This window comes from Squalius cephalus (genome assembly GCF_949319135.1).
Source record: "Squalius cephalus genome assembly, chromosome: 8".
Lineage (NCBI taxonomy): Eukaryota > Metazoa > Chordata > Actinopteri > Cypriniformes > Leuciscidae > Squalius > Squalius cephalus.
In genome coordinates this window covers 39,311,189-39,336,195 of record NC_137129.1, presented here as the reverse complement: position 1 = coordinate 39,336,195, position 25,007 = coordinate 39,311,189, and the positions used below count along the sequence as shown (strand labels likewise).

The following is a 25,007-nucleotide window of genomic DNA, read 5'->3' as shown; positions in this document are numbered from 1 at the left end:
ATCATATTACTGTAAGCTATCTATCTATCTATCTATCTATCTATCTATCTATCTATCTATCTATCTATCTATCTATCTATCTATCTATCTATCTCAATATAATCTATACAAAATATTAATACATATACAAACATTTTCTTTCTCAACAGATTTTTTTTTCTTGTCCAAAGGGGTTGTCATAAAATACAAAGTTGAATTGAATTGGTGACATAAAACAATAGCATCAAATTGCAATGATCAAACAGCAACATAGAATAATACCAAAAATAACAAAACCATTGAAGAGATACATTTAGACAAAAATATATGAAAATCCATTCATCACATCTGGAACACGAAAAAGCCTAACATTTATGCATTTATGTTCATTCTTAATTACAGAAATAATTTTGTTTTCAAAATTGCGCAGTCTACAATTATGCAAAAAAAGAAAAAGAAAAAAGAAAAATACAAACTAAAAAAATTATTTCAATTTTGTTTTCAAATATTCTACATTCTACAGTTGTGCTGCATACAATAAAACTACAACTTAAAAAGTAAATATATAAAAAGTGCCAGAGAGGAGTAACCTAATAATATAGAAAGCAGAATATATACTAATACACACACTTTGTAGAGCACACAAACTTATGTAAAGAGTCTCTATACTGTCTGTTTATATCCTTACTTCAGTCAACAAAACCATAAATTTGGGGTTTTATTACTAAACTTGCTTTTATGGATGTGCATGTCGGTCAAAAATATAAGTAAATGAATCAAAAGCCTGTGCTCAACAGGAGGACAAATCGATCGAGCGTTGGTTTAGCGGAAGCCAGTCTCAGTGCCTCGCGCCGCTACCTCGGGCCCCCTGCAGGACTGGAGGAGCGTCGCGTCTCCTCCTCGCGCTAACTGCCTTTGCCGCCGCCATATTAACACAGAGCTGAGAGGTAATACAAACCGCCCTTTATTTCAATACTTCGTTTCAATCTATACATACTTTTAATATATATGTGATCATTAAATCATTTCAGGGACGACGAGGGGGGTTTGTATTGTGTATTATGCTCTCTTGTGTCTTTAGAAATGTGTTATGTGTAGATGATTTAACGTTAGCATGGCTGTGGCTAACGTGATGATATGCTAATGATATATACGATTAACTCGATGATTTTATGCCTTTTAAATTGTTTAACGTTTAAATGATGTCGTGAATGTGTTTACGTGTAGATGTATTTGGAAATGAAGTAACTGAGTGATTGCGAATGTGTAAAATAAGGACAGGCTGTTAGTTTAGCTCCTAACTGATGCTCTACATCCTGATCTGAATGAGTGTTTGAGCTCCATGTCTGATTTAGGTCATTATTCTCTTATTTAACCTCTTATTACATTTTAAATCTGTAAAAAGCTTAATAAAGACTTAAAATATTGAACACCCTGTATTTGGATCCTCTATGAAGAGGCTTTAAGATTGTGTTTTAGGCTCATTGGTGGATATTTCATTAAGACAGTCAATATTTAAAGGGTTGAAAGCTTTATTTTAAACACATTTTAAAGGTGCATTTGTTTGCATATGTGGTTAGAGGTTTATTGATTAAAAAAAAAATGTTTTAAAATTATTTGATCAGTATCCACTATCATTCTGGAAGGTGGTGAACTGGTTTGATGGTTTAATCCAGGGAAACATTCCTTTGATCCCAAAGCATAATTATTAAACCTAGTGAGATAACTATCCAGGCAGCATTTTTAGCTATCATAGACACATTTAAAACATGTCTTTGATGCCCAAAAATACAGACTATGGGCAATGGGACACTTTTCCCCTGGCCATTAAGTGTTGTGATGGAATACTTTACATATCAAAATTGGTGGGACAACCTGTCACTCACATGAGATCGACCAATAGCAAACCACAACCATCCAATCAAGTCCCGCCCTACATTTTTTCTTCTTGGAGAATCCGTTTCAATATTGAATATGTATTTTTCTAATTATTTTCAAAATATAAAATTAGAGCATCTAATTATGCTCTAAAATATTTCAAATGCTATAAACTGGTCTTTGTAAATGCAAGCTTCATAAAATAACAATAAAAATCCTATTCAATTGGTCAAAGTGTGGACTTGTTATTAATTTTAGTATGATTTAAAGTCCTAAATTAGATTTTAAAAGCTCTGCAAATACCCTGGTGTTTCATCCTGGTGAGGTCGGTTGATCAATCTCTGTGCACTTAGTGCCTGAGATCGACACCGTTCTGACGGACAGATGGAGAATGTTCCCTAATGAAAGTTTATGATTGTTTTTCACTGAATCATCACTTGGTGTGTTCAACACAAATGTTGCTTTGAGAGGGTTTGTGCCAGTGTCCTGGTTTGGCTGCACACGACAGGTTTACATACATACAAACACACACACACATCTGTGCAAATCAGACACTGCCGTCTTAAATTCTTAATGTTGTTTGTTTTTGCATTTGCCTCACAGGCGTTTGGACTGTCGTCCTCTTGTAAATTCAGCACAAGATTCCCCAAGGCTGCCCGCAAGTACAATTGAAGGTGAGTGTGAGTTAAATGTCCAAACCTCATTCGACACATTGGGGAACATGTCAAATGTGTCTGCATATTTGTTCTGTAGATTAGATCATGTAATTTTTGCTCTGAGATACTGTAATGACTGCTGGTGAATACAGGCTTTGTGAATCATGTGATATCAGGTTCAGCGCTCTTCTGAGGCGGCAGGAATCTTTGGTGACCAAACCCAAATGCCATCTGGCAAAACAAAATTATCCATTGTTGCCGATGGTACACTCCCATGAATGTCATTTAGCATCATTGTATTTGTGTTCCAGCATTCCTGTTTGACTTCTGAAGCATTAATAAATGGAGACGTGCCAAACAACATACTTTTAAACTTTCTAGTTGGCGAGTATGGAGGACCAGGAGTGCCACTTAAAAATAAAATGAAGAATCAATTTAATAATTCAAACATAAAAATGAATATAAATAAATCACTTTTAAGTGGACAAATTAATAGACATTTTTAAAGTTTAATAGGCGTTTCAAAGTGAAAGCTGATTGGTTGCTCCCACGTGTGTACTGTCGAATGGCATTTTTTAACTCGATTGACAAATGGATAAAGAAAAGCATTTGGCAAAAGGACAAAGAAAAGCATAGGCGAGTTGTCTAAATGACTAGTCGATGAATTGGTCTTAAGGTAACACTGTATAACTTGGCAGGTTTTAGGTTTACTTGACCCCGATGCATTTCTTCAGCAGCGTTTACATAAGATGTGCTCAAGTGTAAAGTTTTGTAAAAAAGTGTGGCTATTTTTAATATGATATGCCATCTTAAAAACACAATACTACCTTTAAAAAAACAGCATGAGACGTGATGCAATGCTAGAGATGTTCGTCTGCATGTGTATGGCTGTTGTAGAGATGCAGATACAGATATTTTGGCATGTCTTGTATCTTGTGTCCCTAACATTTAAAGAGCAACTTCGCCGATTTTCAATCAACTCTATATTCTTAAAATGTCTGTAAGATAGATTTGTTAGCGTTTTTGCGTCTTTGTACGCAAATTTAGTCTTTGCTGCTGACCTTGATAATCCAACTTAACCATGATCACTTTAATGAAATTTTTTTATTACTGAAATAAGAGTGTTGAATTTTCTTTTCCTGCATCCTATTCTTCTACAGTACAGAATGGAAGCAGAGCTAAAAGGTTTGTTTGCGTTGCGCTCTCTACTGTACAGATGTGAATTTGCATTTCCTTCAGCCTGATTTAACAGCTTTTTTTGTTATTAAAAAACAAACAAGCAAGCTCAACCCAGGTGAGAAAAAGTAACGTAATGTGACGCATTACATTCCATAAAAAGTAACAAAGTAAAGAAGTTAGTTACTTTTAGAAATGCAATATTGTAGCACGTAACTTTCCCCAACGCTGTAATTGAGGACATCTGGGTGCAGGTTAACAAAGAGAAAGAGTACAAATTGTTCATTTATATACTTCTGACATTGTAACTAACAATGCAAAGCTGGTTGAAAATTAGCAAACTTGTCCTTTTAATGATGATATGAGCAGGCCATATGGTTTCCCTTTCAACTAGTTAAATGATATTACAGTAGTACAGACATGAGTGAAATCTAATCACACTATGGTCCTGCAGGCCAGTTTTCATCACAGCACTGATTCCAGTACTGTATCAAAATGGTTTATTAAACAGGAGGTTCCTGGTTTTAAATGTGATGAGACATTCACAGCTCTTGTAAAATAGATTGATTTCTATTTTAATGTGGCAAAGCTGCTTTTTTTTAACTAAAGAGCCTACAGATAAGTTGTTAATATAGCATGGCAGACATCTTTTTATTGTAGTTGTTAATATATTTTTTACATTCTTAAACATTAACCGACCCATACTGCCTTCTGAAGCATAAGCGTTACTTTTGATCTTTTTCACATTTGATAATGGGGTTTTCAAAAGTGGAAGTCGTCATAGTTGGGTAAACTTCGATAGTGGTGAACGGAAACTACAACAAATATAATTTCTGCGCATTTCCAAAAAAAGGAAAAAAATCTTGAGAGATTGATTACATTTGGCCAGAAGAGAGAACGATGTCAGTGTTTCAATGGCAACAATATCAACGCCGAAATGAAATGAAGTGGTACAGGTCAGAGCTTTTAAGTTGTTTATGTTAATTATTATTGTAATGTTATGTGCTTTGAGACATGAGGTAGTTTAACGCAGCGTCTCTCGTGATGCTTTTGTTTGCTCCCTGCTGTACGTGTTCATGTGTTTTGAAGGAGGCGTGGCTTTGGAGACGCACTGAAGGGAGGGTGGGATCTTATCTGGGATCTTACCAATTGCCTACCCTACCTTTAATAGATGTATGTATGCAATTTCTCACCAAAAAAAATCCTAAATGTCTAAAATGTAAACACTTATAATAGGCTTACCATGGGGAGCGAGGGTAAGAAAAACACGTTTTTGAAGGATCGATGATGTATTCAATCATTATTTAAATTGTTAATTTTGAACAAAAAAAAAAAAAGTTGTGTACTACAGCCCTAGTTACTTAAAATGAATAGAAAGCCAAAAAGAAAATGGAGCCAACTTGTGTTTTTTATTTTTATTTTTTATGTGTGTGTGTTTTCAACCCTGAAAGAATGTGCTGACACCTTTTGGACTGCGGTGGTCGAGTCTTCCTCGGTCTGCTTGCATCTAGATTAAAACTTTCCTCCATCTGGGCAGAGTTTCAGAACCTTAATCCAATTTATCAAGACAGTCAGGGGTCCGTGTCGTGGGCGGGGGCCTGTAAAGCCGAACATCCCAGTTGTAGTTTTTTTTTTTTTTTTTATCCTTTTGTTTGTTCACGTTCAAACGGGGCCACATATTTCAGGCCCCAGGCATTGCATTGCAGTCAATGTTATCGATGTGCATTGGCCTGATAGTTCTGTCCTTGTATTGATTGGTTATTTGTGTGTGCGTGTGTGTGTGTGTGTGCTTGTGTTTGTGTGTGTGTGTCTGTGTTCAGCCCTGACAGGCGCAGCCACACACACAGATCATGTCCGGCCCTGTCACGAGTCGATCCCGCGTTTATCCAGACGTCAACACACAGAGACCGCGGGAATACTGGGACTATGAATCTCACGTCGTAGAGTGGGGGTGAGTGCAGAGACAGATTTATTTTTTTTAGTGTGTGATGGCAATGCCTGATATTGATGTGAGAATGATTGTGGGCTGATATTAGACTTCTGGAATGTCGAAGATCACAAAAATTAAGTAAATTACAGGGTTGTTATCAGTCATGGAAAAGATTGGATTGTTTTAATAATGTTTTCTAAGCCTGGAAATTTCTATAATGAATATACAGTAGCCTTCTGAAGTTTGGAGGCAATATATACATATATATTTGTATACTTTTACTCAGCAAGCATGCATTCAATTCATTAAAAGTGACAGTGAAGACATTTATGTTACAAAACATTTCTATTTCAAATAAATGTTGTTCTTTTGAACTTTCTATTAATCAAAGAATCCTGATTTTTATTTTATTTTTCTATTTTTTTCCCCCACAAAAATATGAAGCGGCACAGCTGTTTTCAACATTGATAATAATCATAAATATTTCTTGAGCATCAAATCAGCATATTATAATGATTTCTGAAGGATCATGTGACACTGAAGACTGGAGTAATGATGCTGAAAATTCAGCTTTGATCACAGGAATAAATTACATTTTAAAATCTATTACAATACAAGAGTTATTTAAAATTGTAATAATATTTCACAATTTTGCTGTTTTTACTGTATTTTTGATCAAATAAATGCAGCCTTGGTGAGCAGAAGAGACAATAAAAAAGGTAAAACTTGCTCACAATCCATAGTGATTGTTTGATTTGTTAGTGAATCGTTCTTTTGAGTTGGCTTTTTTTAACAGGTCAGTGTAACAGGTTCACAGATTGCTCTCGCAAAATCGGAAAGGGGTAGGATTGTGCCAGCGCAGTAATGTATTGAGATATATCACAAGATTTGCTCTTTCTCTCGCAGTGACGCTGATTCTCGATTGCGTGTTTAGGGCAGATTTAATCTCAATTAAATGCAGTTGAATTGAACAGAACACAGGGGTCTTGAGGACTTTATTGTTCATAAACACTGTGGTAATTGCAAGCTAATGGTGTTTGAACACTTTACATGGCTAATGATCAAATATTAAGTATCTAATATTAAGTTTTCATTCAGTGGTCAGAGTTTGCAGAAGGTTGTGTGAAGTATTTCTCTGTAGGGATACAGCGCTGATGTCTTTTGTTTGTCTGGATCGGCATTTCATTTGCGCTTGTGATAACAGCTGTCGGTCTTGTCAACAGGAATCAAGATGACTACCAGCTGGTGCGGAAACTCGGCCGAGGAAAGTACAGCGAAGTGTTTGAAGCCATCAACATCACAAACAACGAGAAAGTAGTCGTCAAAATACTCAAGGTGAAGAGCGTTGTTGTTCCAGACAGCTTTAAAGGCGTTCGGTGAAGTCGGCTTGGGTTCAGGTTGGGAAGACCCGTCGACTTCACGTAGACTTCATTTTCCGAGTCGTTGACAAGAACGTATGCTGAGATAAGCCTGTTTACGTTATGGAAGGCAGTGGACGGTATCGAAACCAGAAGCTGCTGGCCGGCGTTCAGATGAACGGGCGCCTGTCGAATTCCTTCCTCGCCCCCTCCTCCTCTAAACCAGAGAAAGCTCTAGATTCTAGCGATAACACCCGACGAGCTGAGAGCTTCTTTTCAAGCTAAGTGATAAATAGTTTTGAAGATTAGCGCCGTTGTCCCGTAATGTAGCCAGTCGTGTATAATGAACTTCCCCTACCTGGAGACACGGAGGATGAAGCCGCACAGATTCAGTCTAGACGCAGTTATATCAGATGTCATTGCGTCGAACTCATCTGTACTTCAATACAAGATGAAATTGAAATTGGGCTTATTTACTTTCTTAATAATCTACCTTACTTTGGTTTGGAGCTGTGGCGATACGAGTCCAGCTTGTTCCGTTCCTTCTCAAACCCATTATCAAAGTGAAATAACCTTCTCTTACTCTTAATAAAATTATTTCTTTTTTTCTGAAGTAACCAATTCCATGTTGGTTGTGAAAAAACAAAAACAAAAAAAACATTAACCAATAATCTCTCCACTTTTCATGATCCAATCAAGTCAAATCAGCTTTTTAGGGCTTTATACAATAGATTGTTTTAAAGCAGCCTCACTAGAGCCGGGCATTGACACAAATTTCACGATTTGATTCAATTTCAATTCACAAGCTTGCGATTCGATTCAATTTGATTCGATATTGATTAATTTGGGTATATATCAGGTACACTGTCAATTATTCTTAAGGAACAAAACATGTTAAAATTAATAACTGATTTATATACAAATATTTGAATTGCACAAGGCAGTTTTTATAATAATAACAACTTTTTAATGACACAATTATGTTTCTTCTCCAATTCGTTAAAACGTATGCTGTCATAACTTGTTTTAAATGACAGATTTATTCAAACATATATGAAATTGAGGAGCAAGTTAAGTCAAAATATAATGAATAATTAATATAGCACATATATTTTTTTCTAAATTCTCCTTCATTTCATTTTTGATTAAAATGAGAATCGGGAAATCAATATTTTTAACCCAGTCCGAAGCTTCACAGTAATAAACAGGTAAATAACAGAATCAATGATAGATTTTTTTTTCAAAAAAAATGAGTGTCAGTGCAGTCAAACAAACACAGATGGATATAATCAAATCCTGCCCTATGTTATTTCCCACTGAATATTCAGTTTAACACATTATGGAAGTTACATGTATTGCAAATGCAGTTTTATCTTGTATTTAATGATTTCGTGTCACGTGTTTTGTCGTTATTTCCACATGCAGCCAGTAAAGAAGAAGAAAATCAAGCGGGAAATAAAAATTTTGGAGAATTTGAGAGGCGGCCCCAACATCATCACACTTCTAGACATTGTCAAGGATCCAGTGGTCAGTTGGATTTCTTGAAGATGATGTTTGATATGAAAATATTCTGTATTGTTGAGAGTGACGTTTCAAATGCGTCTTTGACTGAAGTCTCTTGTGTTTCTCCCTCAAGTCTCGAACCCCAGCACTGGTATTTGAACATGTGAACAACACAGACTTCAAGGTAAATCAGTTCTGCTTCCTGCTAAATCAATTCTGCCACCAAAATGTAAGACAAAAGTTCGTTTAAACTCAACCATCCGCTTGTTCTGTCGTGCAGCAATTGTATCAAACGCTATCAGACTACGACATTCGGTTCTACATGTACGAGATCCTAAAGGTGAGTTCCTTCAGATATCATCTTAAAGCTGTTCACAGAAACCCCAGAGAATATCAAGTCTGTGGCCACTTGTACCTAAATATTAGTTTTGTTTATACCATTTTTACTGTACCTGTATTGTCCCAATCTGTTTCAAACCTTGGCCAGATCTTATTGCTGCAGTTTTAGTAATTGTTCATATGCATTTGCTGTTAGTCAGTTGTGTGGGAATCCTGGAGTTCATGTGTGTTAATCTGGATCAGGTAAAACTGCGTCACTGCAGCAGAAAGAGCATCTGTCCACTGGCTTAACCTCTGTACCTTCACCACTCATCGCCCCGCTGCCCTCCCTCCGTTTCTCACTTTGTCTTTGATTCCCAGACCCTTTTTGTATTAGGATCAACAATCTCCTGTTTATGTTATAATATTGTGAACTTTTCTATTTGAATATATTGTAAAATGTACTTTAATCCTGTGATCGAAGCTGAACTTTCAGCATCATTACTCCAGTCTTCAGTGTCACATGATCCGTCAGAAATCATATAATATGATGATTTGATGCTCAAGAAACATTTCTGATTATTATCAGTGTTGAAAACAGTTGTTCTGCTGCTTCGTATTTTTGTGGGAAAAGGATTCTTTGATGAACAAAAAGTTTAAAAGAACAGCATTTATTTGAAATAGAAATCTTGTCAATTTTGATCAATTTACTGCGTCCTTGCCAAATTAAATATTATATATGGGGATTTTTAAACGCATAGAAGACATTGCATTGAGATTAATATATAATATACAGCTTTTCTTTGGGTGATTTTACAAGATAAAATTAGAATGTTCTCTTAATGTTTTAATATTCAATCTTTTTAAATTAATCTTAAATTTTACTTATGTAAATTTAAATTGAGTTAAATTTGATAGTAGATGCATTTTATTTTAAAAATATATTAAATAAAATAATCCAATATTTTTAATATACATATATTTAATCAGCTATCATCTTTTTTTTAGTTAAAAAAATAAGTAATCCAGTAATCACAAACGATTAAATAATGATTTATTAGTGAAAAGGCGTGAGAAGCCTGGAGTTTAAGTCTGGTTCTCTCTCCCTGTCTCTCTCTCAGGCGTTGGACTACTGCCACAGTATGGGAATCATGCACAGAGATGTGAAGCCACACAACGTAATGATCGACCATGAACACAGAAAGGTACTTCCCGCTCGCGTCATTACGACTTCTTACTCCACACGTCTGATTGGCTGAATGACGAGCTCGCTTGCGTGCACCAATCATAGACCAGAGATTGCTGTAGTAAAAGAGAAGCTTTGTTTGTTGCTGTGACATCAAGCACATTACTTTAAGCTAGATCAAATTTAAAAGGTCTATAATTTTGCAAGTTTCCTGCATCATCAGGGACAGTCCCATGAGATGCTGAGTGAATCACTAATTGTAATTATGAATCGTTAATTTTTCCCCTGTTGACTGAGTTCACATCTGACTCCTGTCTGATGGTGTGTTTTCTTGTTTAGCTGCGTCTGATAGACTGGGGCTTAGCAGAGTTTTATCACCCCAGTCAGGAGTACAACGTCAGGGTGGCATCTCGATATTTCAAAGGACCTGAACTGCTGGTGGACTATCAGGTGAGACCAGATGCAAACAAGACAAAAGCATCTGTTCAGGCTTCCGTTGAATAAACATGCACATACAGAAACAGTGTAACATGAAGTCGTCTGTTTTGTTTTGCTGCTTTTTGACGCTCATGTTGGTTTCGTCCCTTAGATGTATGACTACAGTTTAGACATGTGGAGCTTAGGCTGCATGTTGGCGAGTATGATCTTCCGGAAAGAGCCTTTTTTCCACGGACACGACAACTATGATCAGGTGAGACCTGCTGCTTTTAGGTCTTTTTAAATATTCATTGTTGTCTTGGCACTTTATAGTGACCGATGTTTGTGGCGTAATCACATAAGATTATTAGAATTAATTTGCCTGAAATATTGTTGGGTGTAATTAATTACCAAGTGATCCAATTACTTTTCCCTTGAAAAGTAAAGTAAGGGATTATTTTTAATTCTGTAATTTAATTAGTTACTTCTGATGTAATTGCATTATATACTGTATAGACTATAGAACAATTCTATAAAAAAATAGTGGATTTAACATCAAAATATAATGTTAAAATGTATGTTTTTAATGTAACCTTCATCCTTCACACACTTTGGTCAGTTCAAGAATAATTTATGCAATTGTATATAGTTTATTTGAAAGAATTAAAAGAGCAGATTATTGTCTGTCCTTGTATTGTTCAACTGGTCGAGGTTGATATGGGATTTAGAAAGTAATTAGTAATCCAATACTTTCCAGAGAGAGTAATTGGTATAGTAATTTAATTACACTGTTGAAGATGTAATTAGTAGCTAGTAATTAATTACTTTTTTAGTGAAACACTGGCCTCAGATCATAGCATGGAAGACGATGTCCTTGGATGGTGGAATATTTTTTAAATATGCACATTTGAGTATTTTGTGCTCTAACAATGTTTCCCACAATCCCTTGTGTTAGCAAATAGAAAGATCTGTGACTGCTTTCCGATGTTATCAAGATGATGTTATAGTTTCTCCCAGTGTCCTACTGTCTGTCTGCATAAATTAAAGTGCAGTACATACTTTGCATACTCATAAGTATTTGAATTATATTAATATAAAATATAGTAGGGCTGCAACAACTAATTGATAAAATCGGCCATTATCGATAATGAAAATAATTGACAACGAATTTGAGTCTGTATAATCGACAGATTAATCGATTATCAAAATAATCATTAGTTGCAGCCCTAAAATATATTATTATTATTATTATTATTATATATAATTATATAGAAATTATATTACTATATAAAATTATAATTATAATGATTATAAGTATATAATTTTCTTTGTCGGCTGAAACCTGAAAACGAGTGCATTTCAGCATTTCCAGTCTACGTCCTGAAGTCAATGAGGTTTTAGAATGGATTTGTGGTTAAATGCCTAAAATAAGGTTCCTGGTGAACACAAGCTCAAGATATTTTCACATTTTATTTTATAACATAAAATACATCACTAATACCCCCTTGTGATTTTAAAAAAACAACAATAACTGGCTAAATTGGAAAAGTCTGCTTTCACAGCCTTATGTTTACAATCACATACTTGCAAACTATTCCGAATTTATGCTTCATAATTTACAAAAGGTATCTCAATCTGTGAAGGTTTTCATGATGAATAAAACAGGCAAGAATCATAAACTTTTGTTGGTTAAGGAACTTATTTTCTGCAATAATCCAACAGCCAGTGGAAAAATGTTTATTGTGTGAGGGAACCAGTGTAATGTTGACTTCAGTTGTCAGCTGGTTTGATCTGTTGGATGTGTGTCTGCTGCCCTCTGCTGTTTTTAACCAGTACTGTGTCTTTGTCCAGCTTGTACGGATTGCCAAAGTCCTGGGCACAGAGGACCTCTACGACTACATCGACAAATACAACATTGAGCTCGACCCACGGTTCAACGACATTTTGGGAAGGTACGTTGAGATGTGTGATTGTTTATCCATGTAATACTTTGACCTCACTTTAAGCATTTTACCATCTCTCTTTCATCCGTAATCCTCTATCTCTCTCTCTCCAGACATTCCCGGAAAAGGTGGGAACGGTTTGTCCACAGTGAGAACCAGCACCTGGTCAGTACCGAAGCGTTGGACTTCCTGGACAAACTGTTGCGCTACGACCACCAAGCTCGCCTCACCGCCCGCGAGGCCATGGAGCACCCTTACTTCTGTGAGTGTCTTCATCTACAGACACTATGAAGATCAACTGCTGTGCTCCTCATGCTGGAGTCTAGGATCTCTTAAACCTAGTAAATAGCCAAGGAAGCAGAACTAATGTCCCAATCTGATTCAAAAACACATTGATTACAAAGTTGACATTTACGTCAGTTATGTGATGAAATGATTGAGAAATGTGAACAATGTCTCTGTAGGAACTAAAGGGGATTTTCTCGCTCATTTGAAATAAAAGGTTAATGTACTCTATTGATTGCATCATCACTGTGCCCATATGTGAAGCACTTTGAGTACCCAGAAAAGCTCTTTATAAATGTGACGAATTATTATTATTATTATGTCTCGTGTCAGATCCCATTGTGAAGGACCAGGCGAGGATGGGCTCCACTTCAGGACTGTCCGCTGGATCCACTCCTGTCAGCACGTCCAGTATGATCACAGGTAGTCATGTGACTCCCTCCGGGGATCATGCTTATTGAACTGAGAATTACAGACTATAATTAAGATTACAGAAGTATTTTTCTGCGTTCATGAGAAACACGACGTTACTAAAGGGCATTGATCTGCAGGTCTTCAAGGAGTCAGAGTGTCAGCTGATCCTTGACGCATTGCAAGTGTGTTTGCTTCTAAATGCTGAGTGTGTTTGTTTGCCTGTAGGAGGCGTCACATCCATGTCCTCGTCCCAGCCGATGGCCAACATCGCCGGCTCTCCGGTCATCTCGTCTCCCAGTGCTCTCGCCACACAGGTTCCTGCAGCCGCCGGTGCGCAGCCCTGAACACACACACACACACACACACACTCGCTCTCTCTGCCCTGGGCCACAGTTTTATGTTGAGTGTAAACAAACTAAAGAGAGACTAAACTAGGTTTCTTTTTTTTTCTTCCTTTTTTTTCTTGTTTTTTTTTCCATACAATAATTATATATTGAAGCTGGGACACACAGCAGACAGTTGTTATGTTGCATCGGTGTCCGGCAGTCTTTCCTGATGATGGTGTCTATATAGAAGCCACTACAGTGTAGAAATTCAGAAAATGGATAATAAAATTTATTTTATATGTCCCTATTTTGGCTTCTGTTTGTTTTTTGAACAATATGGATATTTGCTGATGAGATTGTTGTTCATCTACAGGTTTTTGGGGATTTAAAACATTTTTAAACAACATATAATTCATAGACAAATATCAAGGTACAAGAACCATTTTTACATTCATGCATTTGCAGATGCTTTTATTCAAAGTGACTTGCATTGTTTTCTAAGTTTACATTATATTCCTTTTGGATAGTAATGGCTCAACTTTCTAAAGGAACTACTAATTATTTGGATCAGTAATCTAAAGTGAAGATCCTGGTAATGACTCAAGTGTTACTAAATCCATCGGAAGGAATTACTATCCAAAACCTTACAAAAAAACTAAAGTTTACAATGAATTCAGTCTTTAATAGGAGTATCATCTTTAACAGGAGAGTCATTGCTAGTGCATTACCATGATCTTCACTTAATTAATTATACATCATGCATTATTCATATTAAATATGAACCTGTATATAGTAACCTGTATATACAGGCATCAGAGCAAATTAAAGCCTTATCTGTGATTAATTTAATTGTGTATGCTATTGTCGAGTTAAAGTACCTGTGTGATACAGCTGAGATATTTAATGTGTGTCTGTAATGGGTTTGTAGAGACGAGGCAGAGAGAGAACCCAAGTGTGCACACAACTTTATTAGCAAAAGACAAAAACACAGATAATCCAGAACAGGAAAGAGGCAAATAGTCCACGTGAACACAAAGGACAAAACCAGGACATCCAGGCACCCCACGACCAAACACCATAAGAGCAAACGACAACTAACGAAACATGACCGAAGCAGAAGAGTTTTAAGGAAATCAAGCATGATTAACTACAGGTGTGGCTGATGACGGAACCACAGGAACTAACAAGGTGATCAAAGAAACAGAAACACAGGAAAGAAAATCAGACAATGGAAACTGAGAATACATTTCAACACAAAAGTCCTTATAAAACACAGAACCGGGATCGTTTCTTGCTGAAGCTCAAACGTGCTGCGTTACACGAGAATGAACCTCATTGGTTCTTGCTGAAGCTCAAACGTGAATGAATCTCATTGACAGAATTACATTTTTGGATGAACTAACCCTTTAAACTTCAAATATTTTTGTTCTTTTTTTGCAGTTATTTTAGATAAACAAAAGAGATATTGTCCACATATACTCTTATTTGTAGGCAACTTAAGCACTTGGTTATTCCAAAAAATACTTTTTATTCCAAGAAATAATTTTTATTCCAAGAAGAACTGCAAGGCTTCCCCCTGCTGACCGCAGCACAGTTTCATGAACAATATTTTTGGACAAAGTCAGGCACACTCACACAAAAAACCCTGAAATTTGCGGACAATCAATTTTTTCTGTGCATTTACATGCTAGACCTCTTAAATAACATCCAGTACCACTGATGGAGGAATATTAATATTCCCTTTCACAGATAAATTTTTTCGGTGTTGTACAAGAAGCATCAAACCAAGAGCTTAAGTTGCTATTCACATCTCCCAGAGCAGCGCAATTCTCTCCAGACGGATCATATTGTCTCCGGTTATTAGGTTGTTTTGGATTCCCGCTGAACCAGAACCTTTAAGAGACAAACAAGCAATAATACACTTGCAATAATATTTTTAGAAAACAGCTGTATATTTGTATATTGATTAACATTCTAGACATGATTACACAAGCAAATTTCTTACTGTACTCCAGTGTCATTGAGAGTTTGGTTATTCACCCAAACCCAGTGTCCTTCAGTGTCCAGATCATTGAGACCAATCCAGTGCGTCACGTTAATTTTAGACACCAGAAAATCCTAATGGGGAAAATGTACATAAGTGATAGTGTAAAATAAGTGTTTTTGGTAAATGTGAAGGTAAATTTATAGGTTAATAGAAACCCTTTAAAAGCTTTGTTTTATTTGTGTGATCAAAACATATTAATTCATAATTGATCTGACTTGCCTGTTCTGATTGGCTGGTTATGGTCACCAGATCGGCTCCTTTTGAAACACAGACATCTCGACTGCTTCTCCAGTTCAGTTCATCAGAGCTAAATAAATACAGCTTTCCACGACAAGCTAACCGTCCATTCACAGAGATATTACAAGACTGAGCTGTGAAAGATGAATAAAGTGTGATTAAACCTTCCATTATTTAGATAATAAAGTTAATCAAACTGGTTCCTGTGCAGAAATATTCACACTTTGTGTCACACTAAGCTTGTACACTGACACTCACCATCGTGAAAGGACAGCCGTTCTCTCAGTGTGTTGTATCTGGCTGTAAGATCATTAAACTCTTTCCTCATGGCTGGTGAAAAGACAACAGGAGAACAAGCAGATAAATGAATAAAGTGTGATTAAACCTTCCATTATTTAGATCATAAAGTTAATCAAAGTGGTTCCATGTGCAGAAATATTCACACTTTGTGTCACACTAAGCTTGTAAACTGACACTCACCATCGTAAAAGGACAGCCGTTCTCTAAGTGTGTTGTATCTGGCTGTAAGATCATTAAACTCTTTCTTCATGGCTGGTGAAAAGACAACAGGAGAACAAGCAGATAATGTTTCTCACATGGTAAGTTTAATAAACACTCAACACTGTTAATGAAACATGTCTGTGCTCTACTGTTAATTAAATATAGTTCCCTTACGAGAACGTTCTCTCGTACTGCATTGCAGACGCTGTGGGAAAACTCCTTTTCTCGAGAATATTGAAGCCTTCATTTTAAAACGCATTGCAGCTGCACAGCGAGAGCATCATAGGTCGTCTGAGCGAGCTGATTGGCTGTGCTGCGGCAACTGCACAAACCTATGGCGAGTTAGTAATGGTGTGCGGTCCAATAGGAGCGTTTGGCGCCCTGCCAACCTCAAGCACGCCAATTTGGATGTGGCTGGAGAGTATAAATTCAGAGAAAACTAGCAAAAGGACTTAGATTTAATCTCCTTCAGCTTTGAGACTCGTCACTGACTTCTCCGGATTTAGAAGCCTCTCTCAACGTAGAACAGCCCTTCAGCGGAACAGCTTCAGCGCCTTGGCAGACCTCGCCCAGCTGAACGTTTCCCTGTGGCATTCGGCGAAAATCCTTTACAAACGCTTCTTTTCTAAAAGAGCAGAGCGCATTGTTGCAAATGCCGCTCCCCATCTGTGAATCCTGTGGGATTCCCCTTCACGTGTCAGACCGACACACCCAGTGCGATGTCTGTCTCGGCCCTGAGCACGCCAAGGCAGCGCTCACTAAAGGCGGTTGCCTTTCATATGACAGTATGCCTGTTGCAGTGCTCCGATCCAGAATCGCTCTCGCTACGTGAGAGAGCGAGCCCGCCCATCTTCCGTCTTCGGCGCTCCACAAGCCCCGTAGGAAGAAGCGGCGCGATCAGAGGATCCGCGAGCGCGATGATTTGAGCGCGTGCACGCCGGGTCCTTCCCCGCGTGCCTCGCCCACACCAGGATCTGATACATCTCCAGTTCTGTTTACTAAGAGCGACCAACGGCCCTCTCTTAAAGCGGCGGGACTCGTTTCTTTCGGCGGATCTGCTGAAGAACTGGATGATGCTGTTTCAGTTGCGGCATCTGAGGGTGAGGATTGGTCGGGCTCCGCGGACCCCGGCCCTCCCTCTCAGTGTGATCGTTTCGACACCAGAGCGAACATTGACGCAGAGCTTCTCAGCGTCATGATTCGCACTGTCGACGAGCTGGGTCTCGACTGGCTTTCCCCAGCTGAGCCCGCTAGAAGCCGCCTCGACGAGTGGTACCTGTCGGGGCGCCAACAGGCCCCTCGCCAGCACGCCGCTCCATTTCTCCCCAAGGTCCACGAGGAGCTCACAAAAAGCTGGCGCGCTCCCTCTTCAGCGCGAACGCGCTCTACTGCCTCTGCTACGCTCTCTACTGTTGACGGCGCTGAGGAAAAAGGCTATGTGACGCTCCCGCCACTCAAAGAAGCGGTCGCTGCTCATTTGTGCCCTCCCACTGCAGGCAATTGGAGAACAAAAGCGACGCACCCATCTAAACCGTGCAGGACTACTTCCGCTATGGCCAGCCGCGCATATTACGCCACCGGTCAAGCCGCCTCTGCACTGCACACCATGGCGATCCTCCAGGTGTTCCAGGCTAAGCTCCTCCGCGCTATGGATGAGTCAGGACCTGATCCGGATGCCTTCAAGGACCTCCGCAGTGCTACGGATTTAGCACTACGGGCCACAAAGACCACTGCTCAGGCCATCGGTCGCAACATGGCCAGCCTAGTAGTTCTGGAGCGTCACTTATGGCTTAACCTGACTGAGATCAGGGACGCGGATAAGACTTCCTGCCAAAGCGTTCAAGTTCTGCTTCACGGCGCCCCAAGAGCACGCCACAGCCCGAAAAACCAGTGCTGCAGGTCTATCAGCCCCGCCCAGCGGCTGAGACCAGTCAGCGTCTGAAGCCAGCTAAACAGTACCCGCTTCCCAAGAGCCAGGGCCCCCGGCCGAAGCTCATGCTCGACCACGAGCCCAAGAAGCCATCCTAACCAGCAGAAAGAGGGGTCTATGTCCCGCCGCGGCCGGACCAGCCCTGAAGATCGCTCGAGTGCTTCTCACAGCCCCCTCTTCAGTTCAGGCGGCTGGAGTTGTGTTAAATGCAGAACATGGGCCCGTCATCTGTCACGCACCCCTGCACCCAAACGCTGTTTTAACAGCGACCCACACAAAGCACAAATCGATCAAAACCTCTCACATAAACCCCTGTCGGTTCGGGATCCCGAGTCTGGGCATTCCACCGTCAGATATAATTTTACCTGGCAGGCCATTCCCGGAGTTTCAGATTGGGTAATGAACATTGTAAAGCGTGGCTACTCGCTTCAATTCGCCCGCAGACCACCGCACTTTTGCGCTATAATCCAAACCTCGGTAAGGAGCACTATAGCTCATGTCCTCCGCACCGAGGTATCATGTCTGGTAGCGAAAGGAGCTATCGAGTTCCCACATCACAAAGCGAGTCAGGGTTTTACAGCCGTTATTTTCTCGTTCCGAAGAAAGACGGCGGCTTGAGACCCATTTTAGATCTCAGACACCTGAACAAGGCCCTCATGGCATGGCCCTTCAGGATGCTTATGACCAGACACATCCTAGCACAAATTCGCCCAGGAGACTGGTTCTTGTCAGTGGATCTAAAAGACGCTTACTTTCACATCCAAGTGAACCCCCATCACAGGCCATTCTTGAGATTCGCCTTCGAGGGGCAGATATATCAATACACAGTCCTACCATTTGGGCAGGCGCTAGCGCCTCGTACATTCACGAAGTGCATGGATGCAGCTCTCTCCCCCCTGAGACAGCGAAAAATGCACATTCTGAACTACCTCGACGACTGGCTCATACTGACTCAGTCAGAGGCGGAGTCCCATACTCACAAAGCCTGGCTCCTCGGCCATCTAGAATGCCTCGGGCTCAGGGTAAACTTTTCCAAGAGTATACTTACCCCCAGCCAACGAATCACGTTCCTGGGAAAAGTTCTCGACTCCGTACATATGAGAGCATGGCCCACACTGGACCGAGCTCTATCAATTCAGTGGCTCGCCGCGACGTTCAAAGAGGGCTCCAGTGTACCCCTCCAAACGTTTCAGAGGATCTTGGGCCTTATGGCTTCGGCATCATCAGTACTCCAACTAGGCCTACTGCGTATGTGACCTCTTCAGCTGTGGCTAACACCTCAAGTACCACCCCATGCATGGCGCTCGGGCCTCGTGAATATCAGGGTGGACCAGCGCTGTATCAGCAGGGTGTGAATATGGGTTTGGTTTCAGAGAGGAGGGTCATTTCAACAGACGCTTCCAACTCCGGTTGGGGAGCCCTGTACGAGGGCAGCCCTGCCTCCGGCCTCTGGTCGAGCTCGGAGAAACGCCTACACATCAACTGCCTCAAGATGAGAGTGGTTTTTCTAGCCCTAAAAACCTTCCTCCCATATCTGGCGGGACACCACGTCTTGGTCCGCACGGACAACATGTCAGTGATCTCCTACATAAATCGCCAGGGCGGCCTCAGGTCTCGCCGCGACCTGTTCGCCATAGCCACACAGCTACTGTTATGGGCTCAAGCCAACTTGCGCTCACTCAGGGCAGCTCACGTGCCGGGCACGATGAACATAGGAGCAGACATGCTATCTCGGGGCAATGTTCCCCCAGAAGTATGATCGCTCCACCCCAGACGGTTCACCTGTTATGGGATGTCTTCGGGAAGGCAGAAGTAGACCTCTTTGCCTCAGAAAACAACTGTCACTGCTCAATCTTCTTTTCAAAGAGCAGGGAGGCGCTGGCCCACGAGTGGCCCAGCCTCCCCCTCTATGCATTCCCTCCGGTCTCGATGCTCCCCCAAGCCATCGAACAGATCAGGAACACCAATTGCACAGTTCTCCTTGTAGCCCCCCTCTGGCGAACCCAGATACCCCAGGACCTCCCAGAAGGTGTCCTGAATACCATTATGGAGGCTAGAGCTCAGTCTACTAGACGCCTCTACCGCCTTAAATGGTCAGTGTTCTCCAGCTGGTGTTTGCTCGGAACCTCATATGCGAAGTACCATCGGTACTCTCTTTTCTCCAAGAGCTGCTGGACGCGGGACGCTCCCCCTCCACGCTCAAAGTGTATGTGGCAGCTATTGCAGCCTTTCATGTGCAAGTGGCCAGCTCTTCTTTAGGCAAAAGCGACCTCATCGTTCGCTTCCTTAGAGGAGCCAGAAGGCTCAACCCGCCTCGACCACCTTCAGTGCCGGCCTGGGACCTTTCACTGGTTCTACGAGCTCTTAAGGGACCCCCCTTCGAGCCACTTCAGTCGGCTGATCTAAGACCCCTCTCGCTTAAGACCGCCCTGCTGTTAGCACTGGGGTCAGTAAAAAGAGTTGGGGACTTACAAGCACTCTCCATGAGCGCTTCCTGTCTTGAGTTCGGGCCTAATGACTCCAAATTCGTCCTTTAACCAAGACACGGATATGTACCGAAGGTGCTCTCAACCCCGTTGAGAGCCCAGGTTATCTCTCTATCAGCTCTCCCAGTTTCGGGAGAAGATAGTGATGCTCTCACACTCTGCCCCATCAGAGCTCTGAGAATATACTTGGAGCGTTCGGCCTCTTTCAGACAGTCTGAACAGCTCTTTGTCTGTTTCGGGGGCCGCACCAAAGGGCTGCCGGTCACAAAACTCACATTATCTAGATGGATAGTAGATGCTACCTCACTGGGCCTCCCGCGCCCCATGGGTGTAAGAGCTCACTCCACAAGAGGCATGGCATCCTCTTGGGCATGGTCCAGTGGAGTCCCTATCGAAGACATTTGTGCGGCGGCCGGCTGGTCCGCTCCGTCCACATTTGCAAGATTTTATAACCTGGAGGACGCTGCTCTGCAGGCACGAGTTCTCTCTATCTAGGCCCTGGCTCTTCGGACCCAGGCCAGTGTATGACTCAGACACACTCTGTTGTGACTTCACATTTTCTATGTGGGAATAATATTCTAGGTCCCTGGCTCTGTCGACCCAGCCCTATATATATAACTTAGTGGCCCTTGTGCTTCACTATATACTTTGCATATCATTTTAGACCCGACGCTCTGGTCTGTGATATTCAGACTACTCTGTTATAGTCCCGGGACTCCCTGGACTCCTTAGAGCAGTCACAGGCGAATAGCACAGTGTTTTAAATTGGGTTCCCACAGTGTTTGTAATGCAGTACGAGAGAACGTTCTCATAAGGGAACGAGTACTGCATTGCCTTGCCGTGCTATTTCGCTCATATCAGGTACTTTGCTTCAGTCGATTTAAACCTAAGTCCTTTGGCGAGTTTTCTCTGAATTTATACTCTCCAGCCGCATCCAAATTGGCTCCTATTGGACCGCACGCCACTGCTAACTCGCCATAGGTTCGTGCAGTTGCAGCAGCACAGCCAATCAGCTCACTCAGACGAGCTATGATGCTCTCGCTGTGCAGCTGCAATGCATTTTAAAATAAAGGCTTCAATATTCTCGAGAAAAGGAGTTTTCCCACAGCGTTTGCAACGCAGTACTCGTTCCCTTATCTCTAAGGGAACCGAGGTTACGTAAGTAACCAAGTACGTTTTCTCACCTGTGCTGTTGATCTCTTGAGCCGCCAGTGTCTTTGAAACCGTGATGTGCTGCTCATTCAGTGATTCGAAATCAGCAAGCTTATGATTATCTGATTAAAGACAAAAGCAGCAGTGGAAAATGTGTTTTTAAGGAAAGTCCACATCATGTCAAGACTGAATTTATCTACAGAACAAGTTTGAATGGAGTTTGTAAATGAAGTATTCAGGCTTAATTAATGGGAGTTTACACATTCATTATGGAGATTTGTTTGACAATACTTGCCTAATAAAACATCTTCTCACACTGAGAAATATGATTTCACAAATAAAAAGCTACTAAAAAGTGTGTGTTGTAATGATGCTATGTGTGTTAGGTGAAGTATAGAAGTACTTACAGTAACTCAGTCAATACAACCCTGAACAGAGCAGAGATCTAGTATCAGTTATACTTACAAATCCCCCCGAGAGCGCAGAGACCTCCGAGAGCAAAAACAAGAGAGAAACCCAGAACAATCAGAAGAACTTTAGCCCACTTAGGAGAAGTGACCTCTCTCTCTCTCTCTCTCTCTTCAGTGGAGTTACCTGGGTTTAGATAAAAATAAAAATAAAAAATAAAAATACAAATACATACATATATAAATATAAAAAATCTAAATTTCTTTCTTTCTTTCTTTCTTTCTGATTCCTTGAATCAGTCCAGCATTGCTGTCTGGAACTATTCCTGAAATTACAGATGACTCCTGAGAAGAGTTTAAAGTTTCAGTTTTTTTTGTTTTTTTTCACCCTAGTTGACTCTGGTCTGAATATTTACCAGTGTGATTTTATTGTGACCATTGTTACTGAAAAGATAAGAGAAAATGGAATAGAACATGTGGATATAAACGTAAGACAAAATGTGAATATTACCTTTAATACAGTGCATGTGTATATAGCTTGTGAATGTAAAACGTTTGCAAAGTTTTAAAGACAAAAGTTCATGACAAAAAAAAGTTATTTTCTCCTAAAGAATTATTTGATTATGAACAACGCGGATATGACGCCATTGACTGCGACAAAACGGAAATAAAGAAACGTGCCGTGTCTTCGAATTAAATTAAAATTTCTCCTGGTTTGAAAGTTGTTGGAAACAGTCGGGATAATGTAAGTACACAACTAAAAAATATATATAACATGGAAATAGTGATTTTTGCTATTTTTAAAGCAAAAAAAATACATATTGTGCCTTTAAATATATCATATATATATATCATATATATGTATATATACAGGGTTTTTCTTGGCTCAAAATGAGGCGGAGGTGGTAAAATCCTAATAATGTATTTCAATAATAATTATGACTGCCGCTAGCATAGCTAGCGAAAGCGGTCATATAGGGATTGTCAAAGTTTTTTTTCTTTTTTTTTTCGTCATCTACTGAATTTTTCGTCAACGATACCAGGGACACCGAAACACCGGGGAACATGAAATTTGGTGGGCATGTAGCCCCACTAGACTTTTACGGAAAAAATTTAACGGTATAAAATAAATTCATTTATGTGCACATTTAGTGACTGTACACTCATCGGCCTGTAGATGGTGGTGTTGAGCGAAGGGTTGCTGGTTTAGGATGATACTGTCACTAAGGTTGCCAACTGTCCCGAATTAGGCGGGACGTCCCGTATTTTGGGCCTAATTTATTTGTCCCGTGCGTGACCTCCCGTGTCCCATTTTTTGACAAGCTGATAAACCACTGACTGATACAACAGCAACAGCAGCAGTGCTGACCACGACACTTGAGAATGATCACTGACACCTGTCATCATCCAATCACAGCTTTTTTTAATCACTGTTTTGAGACAAATCATTGTTTGATTTGCGAACATCCTCTGTCGTCTGGTCGCTTCCGCTTCAAGCCGGACTCGTCTCGCGCTAACGGTAATTTCTTTTCACTGTCCACGTTTTGATTTCGGCTAATCAATTTTGGCGAATGCAAACAACGTGATTATTGTTCATGAGTCTAACATCCAGCCACGCAAGAAAACATGTAATCTACCTGAGGGAATAATATGCTCAAAAAACATTTCTGATTATTATTAATGTTTAAGCTTTTAGAAAGTACATAAAGCTTTTGTAACATTATCTTAACTGTCACTTTTGATTAATGTAATGCATCCTTGCTGAATAAAAGTAGGCAATTACTTTCTTTATTTTTTTTCCCCCAAAAAAATCTTACTAACCCCAAACTTTTGAACTGTAAGCCTAGTGTATAATGTTAAAAAAGCTTTCTATTTTAGATAAATGATGTTATTTTGAACTATGGTTTGTTTGTAATGTGACTTTTTTCATGTATGACATTAAAATTATTTTTAGAATTAGGTTAAGCAATACAAATGTGTTTATGTCTGATAACCTTTTAAACACAAACTTAACTGCAGACACTGAAATGACGTACACTGTGTGATACAGTACAAATATTTTGAGTGTCCCTCATTTTCCTATAAAGAACCACGATTGTCCCGCATTTTACTTTTCTGAAGTTGGCAACCCTAACTGTCACACACACACATGCAGGAATACAAACAAACGCAAGCATGCACACACACTGACATCCACACGCACAGACACACACCCATACACACACACATACAAATCCACATGCACAGACACACACACAAACACACACGCGCACACACATGTACGCACGCATACATACACGCACAGACACACACACACACACACACACACACAGACACACACATACACAAACACACACACATACACAAACACACACACAGACATGCACATACTACTACTTTTTTTAGGTATATACATAAACACGCAATACAGCCAAATTGCTCCACGTCATTTATTTTTGTGGAAAGCCAGTGCAGGCCTGAGCGGCGGTCATATTTTGTACCGCCATGCGGTACATCTAGTAATAAGAAGAAGAAGAAGAAGAAGCAGGAGGAGAAAAGTTTTATTCTATCACGATACTGCTGCTATTCCTCTGCTGTCATCGCTTCAGTGATCCTCGTATATACATGGTTGATTATTCATGTTGCTTATGTACTACACTTTTTTTGTGTGTGTGTATTCATTGATATTAATCTATCACTAGCTTTTTTCCCAAGTGCATGGAAGTGTATGTATTAAAATGAATCTAAAATATGTAATAAACAATTCTTATTTTGTATTTGGTTTAGTTTGTTAATTATACTAGAAGTTAATGATAACCATAGTAACACCATTTTTGTTTCCTGGAGGCTCCCAAAACTGTTCCACACAGTGCCTTAT

At 40.0% G+C, this 25,007-nt stretch overlaps 1 protein-coding gene across 2 annotated transcripts; it reads left to right on the top strand.

The window, feature by feature from the left end:
- The first annotated feature begins 789 nt into the window (after positions 1–789).
- On the top strand, positions 790–13,676 carry LOC307163198 (casein kinase II subunit alpha). Of its 2 annotated transcripts, XM_079879172.1 has the most exons (15): positions 791–926; positions 2,461–2,531; positions 4,779–4,862; positions 5,510–5,640; positions 6,843–6,954; positions 8,403–8,504; positions 8,614–8,664; positions 8,761–8,820; positions 9,920–10,003; positions 10,324–10,434; positions 10,574–10,675; positions 12,253–12,353; positions 12,458–12,606; positions 12,963–13,052; positions 13,269–13,676. In XM_079879172.1, the coding sequence occupies exons 4-15, from the start codon at positions 5,540–5,542 to the stop codon at positions 13,385–13,387; spliced, it is 1,182 nt and encodes a 393-aa protein (XP_079735298.1). In that variant the 5' UTR covers positions 791–926; positions 2,461–2,531; positions 4,779–4,862; positions 5,510–5,539; the 3' UTR covers positions 13,388–13,676. The 2 variants fall into 2 exon arrangements, with proteins under 2 accessions (XP_079735297.1, XP_079735298.1); XM_079879171.1 differs by lacking the exon at positions 4,779–4,862 and having other exon boundaries at positions 790–926.
- The last annotated feature ends 11,331 nt before the right edge of the window (positions 13,677–25,007 follow it).

Bases quoted from the DNA above. Each gene is read 5' to 3' on its own strand.
- LOC307163198 (XM_079879171.1), top strand. From the start codon at position 5,540: ATGTCCGGCCCTGTCACGAGTCGATCCCGCGTTTATCCAGACGTCAAC. The intron at 5,641-6,842 runs GTGAGTGCAGAG...TCTTGTCAACAG, and splicing joins TCTCACGTCGTAGAGTGGGG to GAATCAAGATGACTACCAGC. The intron at 8,821-9,919 runs GTGAGTTCCTTC...TCTCTCTCTCAG, and splicing joins ACATGTACGAGATCCTAAAG to GCGTTGGACTACTGCCACAG.